The sequence below is a fragment of the Aphelocoma coerulescens genome, chromosome 3, assembly GCF_041296385.1.
Source record: "Aphelocoma coerulescens isolate FSJ_1873_10779 chromosome 3, UR_Acoe_1.0, whole genome shotgun sequence".
Lineage (NCBI taxonomy): Eukaryota > Metazoa > Chordata > Aves > Passeriformes > Corvidae > Aphelocoma > Aphelocoma coerulescens.
Window position 1 is genome coordinate 62,040,824 of NC_091016.1, and position 13,881 is coordinate 62,054,704.

At 36.9% G+C, this 13,881-nt stretch overlaps 1 protein-coding gene across 6 annotated transcripts in view; it reads left to right on the forward strand.

Moving 5' to 3' along the window:
* Positions 1-13,881, forward strand: part of ADGRG6 (adhesion G protein-coupled receptor G6) — a 117,203-nt gene that overhangs the window by 58,351 nt on the left and 44,971 nt on the right. For 5 of the 6 annotated variants that reach the window (XM_069010531.1, XM_069010535.1, XM_069010536.1 and 2 more), the window contains exons 5-9: positions 1,598-1,666; positions 4,734-4,817; positions 11,979-12,064; positions 13,417-13,469; positions 13,550-13,603. In XM_069010531.1, coding sequence (XP_068866632.1) covers positions 1,598-1,666; positions 4,734-4,817; positions 11,979-12,064; positions 13,417-13,469; positions 13,550-13,603 — 346 coding nt within the window. The remainder of the gene's footprint in view (positions 1-1,597; positions 1,667-4,733; positions 4,818-11,978; positions 12,065-13,416; positions 13,470-13,549; positions 13,604-13,881) is intronic. The other variant, XM_069010534.1, reaches the window with a different exon arrangement.

Genomic DNA, 13,881 nt, shown 5'->3' on the forward strand with positions numbered 1-13,881 from the left:
AGTAACTTTTCCCCCCTTTTAAATCTGTTATCCCAGAGGCACTATCACTGTCGCTTACAGGCTTGGCCTTGGCCAACGCATCCATCTTGGAGCCGGCTGTCATTGGTTCCATTGGGCATAGGGAAAGCTTCTGTGAGAGGCTTCTCACAGAACTGCCCCTGAAACCCCTTTACTGCCAAATCCTTGCCATGCAAACTCAATGCAATAAGTCATCTGACTTAAATGTTTTGTAAAGCTGGATTTGATTTTTTTTTTTAAGTTTTACCAAACCAAATCAAATTTTATTTTGATTTACTAATTTTAAATACTCATTGAAGAAAATATGAACACCCACAATATTTCCAGCCAACTCTCAGGTCATCTTTCCATGTTACACAACAGGGGTGAAACTTAGAGTAGGTTTTGATATTGACTGTTTAATATTAGCAGATTTATTTTAAAAACCCCACCTCATGCAGGAGATAGTACACTCACTTAGAACATCCTTCCTGGAGTTCATAGGAAGTGTACCAAGAAAGTGAATTAGCTTCTGTCTTTTAATCCATTAAAAAAAATTGTTGAAATTTAATATTTGTTGAGGATTGCTTGTTTTAATTCTACCCTGTCTTTGTTGGCAATACATGTAGTGGTATCTGTGGCATGATACAATTTCTGTGTCAAAGCTCCATGCTTCATTTGTTCTTGCATCACAGGAAATATTTTCTTAGCTGTCTTTACAAGCCGATGGGTGGTAGCTATTTAATGTTATGGAAGGATAGTGTGTTTCATGAGAGAACTTCATTGAGTCAATATGATTCTGAAGTGGTAAAGCAAAAGCCAAAAGGGCAAAACTCATAGTAAGTTCACATTTTGACAGATCTCTATGGTCCCATTATTTTCAACACAGTGTGCAAAGGCAGCTGTATCTGCAGCTGAACCTCTGGGATACATGAAGTATAATTATGCAGTTGCACCAATTCTTTTTTGTAGCCATTCTTATGTGCCTTGGTTTTGTCTCCAGATCATCAAAGTGTAATGCTTGCTGCTATGAATAATGCTGTAGAGATACAGGCTTATAACTTTATCTGTTTATAAATCATGCATACCAGAATATTAATCACACCCTCGCCCTGGGCAGAGGAACAAGTTTAATCACCTTTTATCTGGTTGGTGTCTGTCACAGGCAGATTACTCAGAAGTGTGTGGTGGGTAGCCTGTGCTGCAGCAGCAGAGCATAGCTGCTCCTCCAAGGCATGTGTTGTTGTGAAGATCATATAAATCCCAGGGCCATACTGACCCCTTTGCTTAAACCCATTTCATGGAGTACACACAAGTTGTGTTCCTTTAATGTGACGTTATTTAGTGAAAGCTAAGAAAACCACAGGAGGATATGTAAGTGACTCTTAACTTGCGAGTCAGCAGGGTTTTCAAGGATCCCTGAAATGCAACAGAAAATGAAAACTTTTAAGTTTTATAGGCAAATGGCAGTGTCAGTTTTGCGACTGAGAGAAATTAGGAAGAGGAATGTGTCACTGCATGATATAATGTGTTTTCAGACATGATAGGTTTAGGCCCAATAACTAACCCTTTCTAAATTATTTGCTTTCTTCTTTTAAAGGCTCATATCTAATTCCCTCTTCTTCAATTGAACCAACCAGTTGTGCAAACCTAGGAAGCCTTTGCCAAGGTAAGAAATCCAGGTCCTTTTCACAGTTTCATCTTTGGGAAATCTTTATTTTCTTCAGGGTTTTATTCCATTTCTTTTTTGTTGTCATTTCTAAAAGGGTGAGTGGCAATAAAAAAGAGCAAGGAAAGGAATTCTTTAGTCTCATCAAGTATGTGGGTGTCCTGTACATGCAATATGTGGAAAAAATGTGATCACTCCTTTGATGATACATTTTCCAAATAGTCTCCATTATATCAAAACTGAATTAACTGACTGCTTTCATTTCTTTCTCCACCTCTTTTTCTCCTGCACATTTTCACAGTAAAATATTAACCAGTATAAGAACTAGGTAAATCTGTAAAAAAAATGAGCAGATGTAAATAAAGGAACTAGCTTTTATTCAGGGTTGTTTTTCAATAAGCTATTTTGAGGCTAGATACTTTGAGATTAGAAGGTAAAATAATTAACATCAAATTGCAAAATTCAGCAGCTAGAGAAAGAAACACATGCTACAACACTTGGTGATGATTTAATAGTCTAAAAATCATCACATATAAAAATTCATTAGGAGTCTTTAAAGGTCAGCTCAGTTGAATGCAAGGAACGGGTGAACCCTACAGATTCCATCTCACATGAATTCCTTTTCCATGTCACATGAATCAGTGGACATGCAAGGATGGTTAATTTGTATGGTTCTGCTTAGATGCTGAAGTTCCATAAGAATTGCTTGACATGAGCAACATCAACCCATTTCCACAACACATTCATGAACACAGGCCTTATAATGTGTTGGTATGCTATGTTAAGCTTTAATTACAGCAGCAACTGCACCAAAAATATCTAGCTTCGTAACCCCTTTACAGCTGAATGGTGGAAGAAAGAGACAGGAGAGAATAAAATATAAGAGGAGAAAAAGAAGTCTCAGAACTCTTTCAAAACCAATATTTGTAAGTAAATTGGATTTAGCTTAAAAATAAAAGGGAAAATGCACTCTGATTGGAAAGCCAGTAAGAGATCTATGTCAGTTTTCAGTGTACTTTTCCCAGATTTTCCTGAGGTAAATTTGGTTCAGGTTCTTGGAGCATATTGTACTGGTCTCCACAGGGAAAGTGAAATGCCATTAATGTCCATAATCAGACTTTAAACAGTAATTTTCAGGCATCATATTCCCAAAGCATAGTATGATCTAAATACTACTACTCAAGTAGTTTGGGTAAATGAGGCATCCACAATTATTCAATATTAGTATTTTTATTTGTAAAGGGTACCACCGTATAAATACCTTCATCCATTCTTTTGGAAGATCTCTGAGTGTTTTCCTCCATTAAAATGGCATGGTATACAAAAAGAAGAGAATATCTTTCATAATGTCAGCTAATATGGCTGCAGAAATGGACACACTTTCAGCTAAACAAGCCTGCTTTTCTAAAAGCCTCATCCTTTGTCCCAGCTTTATTAACTTGTCTAATAGTAGATATTGCCTCTAATAAAAGAAGCTGCCTTTCAAACTTGCCTTCTTAAAATCTTAGACCATCTCATCTTCAATAAAGATTATGAGTATTTTCATGAAAGTAATACTCTTTCTTTCTCTAAAAAGTGTTTGGTGAAATGTCCCTTGTGTTCAGTTAGTCACTTTGGAATAAGATGCCAGATAAGGTTTATCCCACTCAGCACCATCATCATTATTGTCATAATAACGAAAATTGTAATGAGATGTCTGTCTTTTCTGTCAATACCACAGACTTTGTCTAAACTGAGAGGCCAGTTTGGACTCCTTTGTTTGTTAGGTGTTGTGCAATAACAACAGTAAAAAAGTTTGTGGATGCCAGGTTATGTCAGCTATGTCTGATGAAAGAACTAATCTCTCCATTATGCTTAGTAGAAAGTTTCATTCATTAGATGCCTCCTTTAACAGCATTGGCTGGAAGACACAATCTGTAAGAAGTCTTGTAAATTACTCCTCAGACAATATAGCTCTGTAGTTTCATGGAAGAGCTTTTTTTATATTACAGGGTGTCACTTTATATGCTCACTTTTCCAATTAGAATCTGTTTGCTCCAATGTCCAACTCTTCCTTCTCTTTCCCTAATTTTCTTGTCTCACTGAAACCTGAGCATGAACCTGTTCCTTATGCTGTGACAAGTTTGTGTTTTGTGCTCAAAAGGTTAGATAAATCAACCTAGCAAAACATTAAAAATGTGATTTCTTGCCCAAAATATAACTGCTTAACCTTCTTAGGTTGATTCTTGGTCAAAATCTTCCAAAGCCATGTAACACTGGGAGATTTTACCAACCTTCAGATTTTAAATAAGGGTTTTCAGGAAAAAAAAAATCTATGTGAGTGGATTTGCATTCCCTGGAAGTTATTGAACAAAACTAAATTGTTTTCCAAACCATTATTTGAAAATATAGTGGCATGATCTTTGAATTCCTCTAGCACATATATTCTCCCAGTCCATCATGGGGGAAATTTGCAGTTTTGGCTCCTCCTAATTCTGAAAAGCGTTCATCTGTTTCCCCAGGATTTTGTGGAGTGACTCCTGTTGGTGTCAGTGGGAACAGTACATCTGAGTTCCTACATAAATCTTTCAAAATAGGTATTCTACTTCACCTGTTCCAAGTCTGATTTCAATTCTCTTCACTGTTTGGAGTTAAGTGGATCCTTATGTGGGTGTTCTAGTTACTCATTCGTTTGTCATATTCAGTTTTTGAGGAGGGACAAAGACTCTTTTCACAAGCAGCATTCTAAGTGTGTGCGTCTTAGAACTTATGCATTTTCTGGTCTTTGCGCAACTAAGGTTCTCAGAAGAGGATTTTGAGTTTATGAAAGAAGTGCAGGACTGATCCTGCAAAATTTACACTGGCAAAATTCCCACTGAAGTCAGTGCAAGTGAGGATTGCAGGACTGGGGCCTCAGTTCGTATCTATTCATCACTTTGCACAGAAAAAATAGTGTGTTTTTTTAACATTTACGGCATTGTGTGTAGATGGTTTCATTTTACATTGTCATGCATTGTTCCCATTTTGTCTTACCTTATTAACATTCATATTTCATTCAAGTTCACCTCTTTCTCATCTTTATTACCAGCTACTGTAAATGCTACTACTCCTACACCACCCACTGTCACCACTAACATGCCCGATACTAATAGAAACGATAAGCCAAACAATGGTAAGAAATCCTGTGTTACATTTTTCCTTGTACTGTGTCTAAAGCAAATTTGTTGTATTTTAAGGTGTGTTTTTCCTACCATCATAATGTCAAGGGTCATGTCTCAATTCTGATCTCATTTACACTGAATAAATCAGGACTAAATCTCTGGACCATGTCAGAATGGTGCAAATGGGAACAGAACCAAACTGTGTTTATTTGTATTGTGTTTACCTGGCTTTGTGTCACCCATTGCATTTAACAATGCAAAGAGCAAGGGAAGGGAGAGGGATTTTTGAAAAGGGTCCAAAAAGAACCGTGCTATTGAAGTGTTTCAAGGCTGCAGGTTGTCAGATGTTGTGTAGCTCCTGCCTGTGCAGCCAGGGTGGTAGTATGCTTGGATTGTCTGTTCCTCACTAGTTCCTCGCCATTCCTCAGGCACAGGAGCCAAGTGGAACCATTCCTATGGAGCAAAGCCACTTCCACTGAGTCAACAGAAATCTTTCCACTGACTTAAAGAAGAGCTGGATCAGACTTTACTAGGGAAAATGTTGACAGTATCAGATATCGTTTACTTTTCATTTAGAAAGATTAAGGGAAAAAATAAGGTAGTAAATGAATGTATTATTAGCACAGGAATAAAGCCAGGATTTCTTTTGAGGTTTTCTCAAATTCTGTGATATCACTGTCTCCTAAAGACTGACCATCATTTTGTGAAGTGCTGCTAAAATATTTATTAGTTTGTTATAGTTGGTTGTTAAACACAGAGATAGATTTCGGCAATTTTCATCACAGGCTTAAATATATATTTTTTTACAGATTTATTTTTTCAGTGTACTCCACATGAAATAAATTAGAATCCGGGTGGAGTTTGTGGTTTGGTTTTTAGGTTGGTTTTTTTTTGGTTGGGTGTTTTTTTCCCCCAGTCCATTAGTTGTTACTGTAGGATTTAAAACTCTTGGAGTATTTTTTCTCTTGGCAGATCATTTATTGTACACTGGCAATCAGTACAGTACCGTACAGTACACAATGTGAAAGAATTTATCTGAATCCAGACTGTTTGGTTTTAATAAGCTGTAGAAATAAGAAGAAAATAGTGACAATTTGTTCCAAATAGTGTCTGCTTCCTTTTTGTGGAGCCACTCAATCTATGTTCACCATGAGCACTCTGATTTTTTTAACAGAATGAACTAAATCTTATAAATATTAGTATGAATAAAAATTGGACAATTAAGTCCTTTCTCTAGCTTTGAATCTCTCAAGAAAAAGTAGAAAGACTATGAAAATAAGCCAAATTCACTTACGGTAGAAGGAAATTAAACTTTCACTCAGCTAACAGGCATCATTTTCCACTCTTGGTAAGTTGATTTTTAGACTGAGAACAGACAGTCAAGAACAGAGAGTTAAGTTACATATATTTTCTTTAATCTCTTAACTATATGGCTTGTTACACACAGACCTGCAGGAATTCAGACTTCCTGCTACAGTTATCTTCAGAATGAAGAGAAATTCACCTGAATTTTCCCATTCACGACCACAGTGGCAGCAAGAATCTAAGATAGAAGGGATCAAAACAATAGGAATTATCTCAACCCCAATTATTTGGCCAGTGAAGCAAAGGCCTCAGCGGTTCAGTAAAAATTCAGCAGATGATAACCCAGAGAGAAAAAATCCATACAGCTTGTTCCTTCCAGCCTTGTCCACATCAGCTTCTTCTGAGGAGACTGGCAACGTAATCTTGTCTGCTTTTACTGAAAGCATCAACCTAGATAATACTGTAATGAATCAGTTGCCAAATGAAAATATTTTGAATTATTCTAGAAGTCCATTCCGTGGTATTTCTGATGCAGCAGATGCAGTTACAGAGCCTCCTGTGAAGGCAGCAGTTCCTCTTCTTCACAGCAGAAATCCTAATGCAGAGCTAGCATGGGCTTTGGCAAGTAGGCTTGGTCGTTCTGACTCTGAGCCAGCGTTCCGCTCTCCTGTTAGCAGCAGCAGCAGCAGCACTGCTTACGAACACAAAAAAGAAACTCCATGGATTTCATCTTCCAACAGCGACACAAACAATTTCATGCATACAAGCAATGTCTTGGAGCCTGTGAACTGGTGGAATGAGACAGTGTTTCATCATCATATCACCTCTGACATTCAAGAAGACACACATCATTCTCTTTCTAGCTTGTCTGTATCATCTACAGATGAGAAACCACCATTCCAAAAAAGTAGGTTAGATTTGCTAGACTTGGCACCTGAAAGTTTTTACCTGGAAATGATAGAAGGCAATGCTGATAGGAAAACTTTTTCTACACTAACAACAAACAGTGCATTTCAGTTTAGAAAATCTATGCACATTAAGGAACATCACTCAGGAGGCATTACAAATCTAACCTCTGTGGAGATTCTACACGCAAAACCAACAAGTTTTTTCCAAAACATGAAAAAAACGTACACAAAATTTATGCCTGACATCCAACTGACAAATTCTGTCCAAGGACACAGTAGAGAACTATTAACATTTTCAGCATTTCTGGTAGAACCAGGCTGGACAAGCTCAGCATTTAAGCATGTTGTAACAGCCCTGCCTGTTTATCAACAGCTGTTGACTGACACATATTTGAAAAGTGACAGCATATTTCTATCTAGTAGTAATTACTGGTCTCGTTATTTATGGCATTCATTATACTTTCAAAAGCCAAGTGAGACCCTCAGAAAAGGAGCACTGGAGAAAAATTTAGATGCATTTCATGATAGTAATGAAGAGTCAGCTTTTTCCATATTAGAGCCAGAAAACATGAATCCAGTTGGTGATTCCCGGGACTCAGATTACTTGGATTTTCCAACAAAATACGTAGCTATTTCCCCCTCTTTAAGAGCAAGTTTCTGGATTGTTTCCCATCATTTGAAAGAAGCATCTCAAGTGTTTTCTAGGGAGCCATCAGAAAATTTCTGGCTCTCGTTTAATAAACTGCTTTCTTCCCCAACAGAGAGATTGCTGTCCATTAGTTCGTATGCTAAGTCTGACAGTATCTCTGAACAAACATCTGCCATTAGATCATTAGGCAACAGAGCTGAAGAAATTAATTTTTCTAGTCATGTATTAACTTTGGAAACACAAATCTTTAGTTCATTTATTCCAGGTCTTACAAAGAGAATTTCAGAAAGTAATGCCAGGTCAATATCACAACAGTCAACAATGAACTTTGCAAACCTAACTGTGGTTTCCAACAGTGAATTTTATTTTGATTTTCCTTTCCCTTCCCTGGAAGCACCTTTCACTCAATCTTCTGTATGGGCACAGGTAAGTCCTTTTGATCAGGTACTCAAAAACTCCACAGATAGTTTGCACATGCAAATTCGAACTGACACAGTAAGTGATCAAACTGGCATGACTTTCCTAAGCAGTAGGCATCAGCCTGTGTCTGTCTTTCCAGCACATTCAGGAACCCAGCCTTCTTGTTCAAGGGATAGCCGAGCTCCTTTCTTGATCAGTACACCTGAGACTCAGGTTACTTGGGTAGTTAAGAGTTTGATAAGCAGTACAAGAACACACAGAACACCACAGTCTCAAGGTCTTCTGGAGGATGATGCTGTAACAAATACCATTGATAAACCAAGAAGTAAAGTTCAGAAAGATGCAGGTGCTTTTTTAAAATACATCACGTCAATGAGTTCTGACTTTCTTCCAATGTCTTTGGAATTAAGGCAGCTTCTTCATTCAGACTCAAAATTCAGAGTCAGCATACCTCCTAGCAGGTATTCCACGCCTCCACTCCCACAAAGTTTTCAGAACCATCTTGATACAATTTCTCCAAGCCTGCTCCCTCAGTGGGATGTAGAAGAGTTAAACTTGCCAACGACAGAAACACCAAGAAGTTATCTTACTCTTTTAGGACAAAACTCCATTGAAAATCAACTGGACATTCCAAAATACTCTCTCTGGGCAGTAGAACAAGAAATCATTGACAATATTAAAGACATAAGTGATTTCACTGTTCTGACATCAGCAAACATACCAAGGCTTTCTGAATGGAACTCAGAAGTGGAGGTATATGGATCCTTTAGCAGGAACAGAGAAGCAATGTCTATCATTACTGCTAATGCCTTGGATTTTGAAAATGCTGATTATGGACATTTTGCAAATTTCTCTCCTGTTTTGCAGTCATCGAGAACTGCAATAATGAATGATGTGGTACCTTTGCCATCTTCATATAGCAGACTCTTTATTCAGCACAAAGAGACCATCTTGACAGGCACTCTGACAGCAGCTGCAGCAGCCATCCATCACTCTCTCATGCAGACCCAAACACCAGTTTCTTCTGTGAGGTACCATGAGTCATCAGTTTCAGCTGATGTTTACTCCTTGGCCAATTTACCATCTGGGACAAACCAAAACAGCACCTCTTACCCACCACTGAATCAACTCATTAGCTCTCCTGCAGTCCTTTTGCCTTGTTTATGTGATTCCTTCACTGAGATGGGCTGCCTGTGTCGACCTGAGGTCCACTACAGTACGTCAAGCCTGTTAAGTTAGATGTAGAAAAAAACCCCAGATCATCTTATCTATTAGATACTCCGTTTGTAGACTGAATGTAGAAGTAGCTGTCTTTCGTCCTTTAGATATAGGACCATTTAGCATATGAAGATGTTTTGGAATAGTAATATAATTACACTAGAAGGGAATTTTAACATCTTAGTGACAGTAAATGTCATTTATGTGTGATTTCTAATATTTGTTTACTTCTCTAAGACAGCTCTCAGGAGACTGCGAGGATAATATACTGGTTGCTGTGTATTTTCTATCATTTAATGCCCTTTTATTGTTTGGAAGTGTATGAATGTTCTTCACTGACATATTTTTGAGGATTTCACTTTCAAAAAGAAAAGATTTTTCAAAACTAAACGTTTGGATAATTTTTGTAACAGAATTTTAAAAAACACTTATATTTCATCTATCATTATATTTTTATAGCTGGTGGTGGGTGTAGGGAGATTTGTTTTCCAGGCTACTTTTTCCTCTTTTTTTTCAAATTGTCTTTGGCTACTTTTCACCAATGTTATACTTTTTTCCTTTATTTCATTCAGCATTTTGAGGTGGGATTTCAACTGTTTAATTGTAAGAGGGATAAGTAATTTTTAGTTTTTTACTATCTGCCACTGCAGTCTCCTGAGAGTATTTTAAAATGTAGATTAGTTCTGTTCTTTTTTTTGCCTCATTAAAACATGCTTTGGGTCACCCTCTGGTGGAGATCTTGAAGCTGTTGTCTAGTTTGTAGTTACAAAGTAGTTACTGTGTATGATTTTTAAAATACTTTGCACACTCCTATTTTGATTTTGTCACTATAATTATCTAAATAAGGTTATAATTATATATATAATTACATATGAATTTTTAAGACTATATATAATGCACACTTTCTGTATGTGTGTATCTGTATGGCACATGTAAAAGGTACATTATAGATTTAAAATTGATTATGTGCTTATATGAGATATATACATATAAAGGACATCCAGGTCTTGCAAGTGTTTTCAACTTGCCCAAAGTCCAAATTTCTACTTCTAAAGAACTAATTGTTTTAATCATTTTTTTTTATTTGAAACTATCACAGTAATAATAAACTAAAATACATTTTCAGATTAAACTAGGCACCAATTTTGTGTGCCTCCTGAGTTAAGAGAGGAAAAAAAGACAACAAATTAAAACAAAGTTCATTCTGCTCATGTCAAAAACGTAATCATAGCTTACCGAAGAAGGTAACTAGTAAATCATCTTCTTTAGTGTTTTATCATAGAGGAATTTTCATACCAATCTCAATGTTCGTGTTATTAATTCCATATTGTAAAGAAAGAACAATACTCCAACCACTTCATGAACAGTAAGCAATGTATGCACATTTAAATTGGAAAATACTGACTTCAAATTTTTTTCCAGATGCCTTTATTTCGAGCTGTTGTGCAATAATTATCTATGAAATTGTAAAATCATGACATTTGCTCCATTTAGAATAAAAGGTCTTTTATTTAGAGTCAGAAAGATAGACCAGTTCCTTTCCATTCAGAGACAGAAAGGGATTTCTGTATAATTATTGTCATGTCCTGCTCTGTCCTATGTAGTGTCTCTGTAAGATTTACATAAGATTATATAAATGCAAATTATATGATGTATCTGTGATCAAGACCCATAACCTTGGTAGCAGCCCAAAACCAAGCAGTGCCATGCATGTGCATACATGCCAGTGAATTGGTCCAGAAGTTCTTAAACCTCCCCCACATCCTGGGAAATTTTATCCAACTGGAGCTTACAGAATGTTTAGTAACTTAATAAAAAAAAAAAAAAAACTGGCTTGTGAAAAGTACAGACTTTTAACACAGAGCATAACTCTGAAATGATTTGATGTTATTTATTAGATGTGAAATCTTGTAATGCTGCCTACCCACTCATGAGTTTAAAGAAAACTTATATTTAGCCAGTGCCATTTCAAAACAGTTTTCTGAATATAAAATTGCACCAAGCCAAGTGTTACACATTTTGTTACTGAAAGATGGTTTGTTCAGCTGCCAGTTTTGTAAAGCTGATGTGGGTTCTTCTACTGTCTGGCCATTGCCAGGCCTGAGAGCAAGACTGTACTTTGGAAACAAGAGCTCTAGATCCCTTCTCACACCTAATTCTGTCCTCACTTACCTGGCTACTTTTAATTGATGAGTTTCATCTGCTCTCACAATATTTAAACTCTAATCTGCAGTGGTTCAATTCTGGAACATATAACAAAATTATAACAATATGCCTAGGAGCAGAATTTATCTGTGTTTCAGACTTCATTAATTATAATAATTTTTCAGAATTGTGATACTTTCATTATCTTGATTTTACACACCACGTTAGAGGTGTATGCAAAATACTATTTTTATGTATGTTGTCCATGAGTTTCCATGTCACATTTCAAGTGTCTCTGAAAATATGGAGGGGGAGGAAATTCTTGTCAAAATCAACAGGACTGGTGAGAATGGGCCCAAACCTGCAGGGCTTATTCATTTCAGACTTTAAATGCCAACAAGAGCGTGAGGTGGCCTTGTATCTGGGGTTCAGCACAATTTTTATATTAATCATGAAGCTAAAGTCTCATTATTAAAAAGGTACATTTGCTCAGTTTCTAACATTATAATGTTGTTTTTAATGGACAGGTGGGCTATTCTACAGGATATCTATAATTGTCTCTAGTTCCAACCCCAACTCGGTGTCGAAAGTACATGATGTTGTTGCAGAATGGGTAAGTTAAGTTTTCTTTCCTGTGTGATTACACATATGAATCTGGCCCATCGCTGTTATCAGTTGGGGAAAAAAATAAAAAAGAGACTACCAAAAAAAACCTCTTCACATGTGTTCTCTAAATATCTTTCTTTTATTGATTTGTGCAGTAATGAATTCAGGTCTGGCTGGGGCTCTTCAGCACTATGGACAAAATTTTGAAATGTCTGCACTATACTGGCTAGCTTCTTAAGAAATGTAGATAGTAGGTGAGATTTTGGAAAGTATGGAGAAATCAGAATTGTCCACCAAAAGAGGTACATATCTGAGTTCCAACATCACGATATAAGACAAAAATTGTCTCCCCAAGTGCTAAAAGTTTTGAAGTTATATTGTGGCAGAAATCCTAGAAACACCAGGCAGTGTTGATTTGTGTGAGGCAATAAATTTTTCCAATTTATCCTGATGTTCTCTGCCTCAGAAGGTTTCTGCCATAGGTCACTTGCTGAGCTTTCTAGTAGTCCCTGGTTTTTCAGTCCATTTTATCAGACATAAGCTCCTCTCTGGGTGAGGGATTCTTGAGGTTCTTGCCTCTGAAAGTTCTTTCTGTCTGAATAAAGATATTCTCTCTCATTCTTGACAGTTCACATAGTCACACTGACACAATTTGTAAAACCTTTATACCAACTACTTATGCAAAAATATGATATCATGAAATATGGCAACCATTCTTTATTTTTCTTTTAGTAAACCTGGAGATTTCAGCTATCAGAAGCTAAGGAATCTATAAACTAGCATATATATATGTAATAAACTGCAAACCAGAATTGCAGTCATCCACACCTGCCAAGGTTGTTCCCTTAGCAGCAGTAACCAGGCAAACTACACAGGTGCCTGAGGCAAAAAATCTAGAAAGGAGACCTATGCAAAGGTGTCTCTCAGGGGAAAACTGAGCAGCTGTTGAACACTCGGAATAAAGAGTACAAAGATCTGAAAAGAAGATCATTGTAAGTTTGAAGACTTTCAGGTGAAAATTTAGCCAGTAACTTTTTCAGTAAATCCATTCTAATCAAAGTGTATCTGAGAATTTAAGATGTGGAAGAGAAGGAGAAAAGGAAAAGGTCAGCATCCTGTGCACTCACCTATTCACTGTGTCATGGCCTTATACAGATTTCCTGTCCACAAAAAAGCCACATCTCTCACTACCTGTTGTACAACAATCACCTCACTGAAAAGTGAGTGTTCTCTTTGCTTTGCAAAACTGAAGGGGATTTCTCAAGGGGCAGAAGGGTGAAATTCTGACACTGCCTTAAGCAACAAAGAGCCCCATTAACATCTCACCATTCATGTGATCAATGTCTTCCTGTTTTTCAGCTGAACCGTACTTTCCAGAACTGGAATTACACCGTATATGTGGTCAATATCAGGTAAATTAAGGAGGAAGATATTTATGCTGTATTCCTTTGGAGAATTAATCCACCCTAATTAATGTCTGTTTCTTTCACAGCATCCACCCTGCCTCCATAAGAGAGGGAGCAAGACAAAAAAGAAGTATTAAAAGGTAATATTTTGAACGACATTTTCTCAATAGAGGCAACAGCTGCTATTGCAAGTGGCTTTACAACAGGCTCCATTGTCTATTAATGGATTCATTGCCTATTATTTGGTGTATGCTGCAAGTCTGTAAATATATGACTGCTGGCAAGATCAGTGTTCTAAATGTGCTTAGAAACCTAATACTGGTTATCATGTTTGGTTTGGTTCAAACCTGTTGAGCTTTAAACCTTAACAGATCATTTTTTCAGAGCTCAGATTTCATCTGTCAGAAACTGAATAGAT